Here is a 2,723-nt window from a genome sequence, read left to right on the forward strand (position 1 = left end):
TAATATAGTGTACTGAACTCATCTCCAGTTTTTTTTACACGTTTAATAGGTTTTGTATTTTCTGGGAGCTTTTAAAAAAAAATTGAAATATAGGGGTCCCCCGAGAAAAATTGCCCCGGCCCCCTCGATGGCTTAATCCGGCCCTGAATTTTAGTGAAGAGTAAAACACCTCGCTTGCTTTTTTGGATCCTTATTTAGTCTATTAAATGCTTAAAAATTATGTTATTATTTCTCTAAAATCACAAAATTTTACGTTATCGAATTTTTCCATAAATTTATATTCGATGAAAAAAACAAAAACCATCTAATGTTTCTAACGGCAAGTTGAACAAAGTCTACCCGGGCGTAAAAGTGAAACCCGGCTAGTTTCCCCGGGAATCCCCGAATGAGACGTGCATATTAAATGTAAGTGACTTCATGCCCTCTCTAAGAACGCATTTCTCGTCAGTTAATAACAGTAGCTAGTATCGAGTAGAGGTAACAAGTTCGATTGAGATGTTTGTGCTCAGGTGTACTTCGCATCGCTGGCTAAAATCCCTAGCAAGTTTGCCATCAAACGGTGGAGTGAAACAGTTTTCAAACCGGTATCTGGAAGCTGGACCGCGGCCTACGCTTGAACCTTCGCTACTGAATGGGTTCTGTTATCGGTTGGCCACCGAAGAAGATCGTCCAAAAGTTAAGGACGGGCTGGAACGTTATTTTTTCCCGGAGGACCCGTTCAACTGCAGCCATCGGGATGGAAGTGCTTACGAGATAGAAGATATGGACCATTATCTAGGAATGTTGAATAATGGTATCGTAATTTTGGCTCTGGATGCAAAAACCAATCAATTGGCGGGATTTTTGGGTGCAACATTCTGTGGCCCTGATCATCTGGACATCTTGCAGCAGAGAGCTTCTAATGCCAGCACAAAAAAGTACAAAGATATTGCTCATCTTTTGGCGCATCTCATGAGCCAAGCAAGGGTCTTCGATAGATTTGAAGTCGATCAGGCATACCACTTCCAGTATGGAGCAGTTAATCCGAAATTTCGCGGTAATACCTTGACCTCCGTTTTGATGCAGAAACACGTGCAACTGGCTCTCAGCTGTGGAGTGCGGGTTTTCTCGGCCGATTGCTCCGGACCTTTTGCGGCGCGTTCTTGTGAGAGAATCGGAATGGAATGTGTCTACAAGCTGCCTTACACAGAATATCGAAATGAGCAAGGCCAACAGGTGTTCCAAGGGAGGCTAGACTATACGGAGATGAGGTCTTACGTTCTGAAAGTTTAGATTTTGTGCGGAGTACACATTTGCAAACATAGATGTAAGTGAAAAAATTAATTAATTAATAGTGTCGAAAAATACATTCCACGATCTACTTGATCATAAATTTTCATCCATTTGCATGGTTACTCATATCTCTCGTGAGCTTTCATTACGTCGTACGATACATATTAAGAATTCACAGAAAATGGCTGCAAAAGTTATCAAAACAATTTTAAAATTTGTATTTCTTATATACAATTTGTTGTCCAGGCTACAAATATTTTGGGAAGAAGTTGTGACTAGATTATGTCAGTTTATGGATTTTTTTTCATAATAAAACTGTTTGTTTACATTTTGTTCCATACGACGTAATGAAAGCTCACGCAAGAAAGTTTGTTATTTGTGAGTTGCGCTTCTTGTTTGTTGTTTGTTGAAATTTCAGGGGAATTTTTCGAATTTGCATACCATTCCGTATGCATTAGACTAATTCACTTTTCGGCTTTTTTCGCTGATCACAACGCCACTTACAGGGTTTGATCCTCATTCATTTTAAAGTACTCTGGCCAAATTTGAGCTCATTTGAGTAAGTTTCCAGCGTGCGCTAGAAGTTTTATTGAGGTATTCAAATATCTATGAAACAGATTTGATATGATAAAAGATTTTACATTCAAGTTATCTCCCCACTTACTTGTGTACAAGTCTCCCCGCTTGCGCGCGCTTTTATAGAGTAGTACGCAATCATTCCAGATGCCACGTTTTGCAGCTTGCATAATGTTAAAACTTGAATGTAGACAACATTATGATTCAGAGAATGTTATTTGAATGTTTTAATATCTTTGCTCCTACTGTTGCGATAATTAAGTGTAATACATCAAATTAAAGGTTATAAATAAGGCTATCTTTTTATGAAAAGTTTGTATCGATAATATTTTTTTTCTATTTACTGCTGGTTTTAAGCTCTCAACTTGTAAGTAAATTTTTTGTACAAGTTGGTAGTTCATGAATTTTTAAATTTTTTCGGTTTGATTTAGTCAATTATCTAAAACAGGTCTATACAGATGCTTGTCATACCAATCACCGTGCACAATAAAACCAACATTTTATATTAACAACAGCTTGCTAGAACACATCTACGAAAATTTTCCAGAAAAATTGACTTTTTTCAATAAAACTCCTCCGGACAGTCATTAAAAAACTTATTCGGTACAACTGTGATCGATGTTTTCTCTTGGGCTCGAACTCACAGACATCAGATCAGGAAGCAACTGACTTGCCAACTTAGCTATATCACAATCCCATGTTTTTTCCTGAAACATGATCTCTGAATCAGTTTTTTTTAGATTTGCAATTTTTACGCTTCTTTACAAGAATTTTTAATTCTTCAATTATGTCAAAATATATGTTTTAATGGCATAGATTCCCCATCATTTCTCCTCAAAAAAGTCTCAAAAATGCATAAAACCATAAAACCCTCC

General features: G+C 37.2%; 1 protein-coding gene across 1 annotated transcript; it reads left to right on the top strand.

The window, feature by feature from the left end:
• The first annotated feature begins 495 nt into the window (after positions 1 to 495).
• LOC129753670 (arylalkylamine N-acetyltransferase-like 2) lies at positions 496 to 1,272 on the top strand. The gene has a single exon (XM_055749512.1). It carries the CDS (start codon positions 496 to 498, stop codon positions 1,270 to 1,272), a length of 777 nt encoding a protein of 258 aa, XP_055605487.1.
• Positions 1,273 to 2,723: the final 1,451 nt, after the last annotated feature.

This window comes from Uranotaenia lowii, chromosome 3 (genome assembly GCF_029784155.1).
Source record: "Uranotaenia lowii strain MFRU-FL chromosome 3, ASM2978415v1, whole genome shotgun sequence".
Classification (NCBI taxonomy): Eukaryota; Metazoa; Arthropoda; class Insecta; order Diptera; family Culicidae; genus Uranotaenia; species Uranotaenia lowii.

Excerpts from the sequence above, each read along its gene's own strand:
- LOC129753670 (XM_055749512.1), top strand. The coding sequence starts at position 496 with ATGTTTGTGCTCAGGTGTACTTCGCATCGCTGGCTAAAATCCCTAGCA.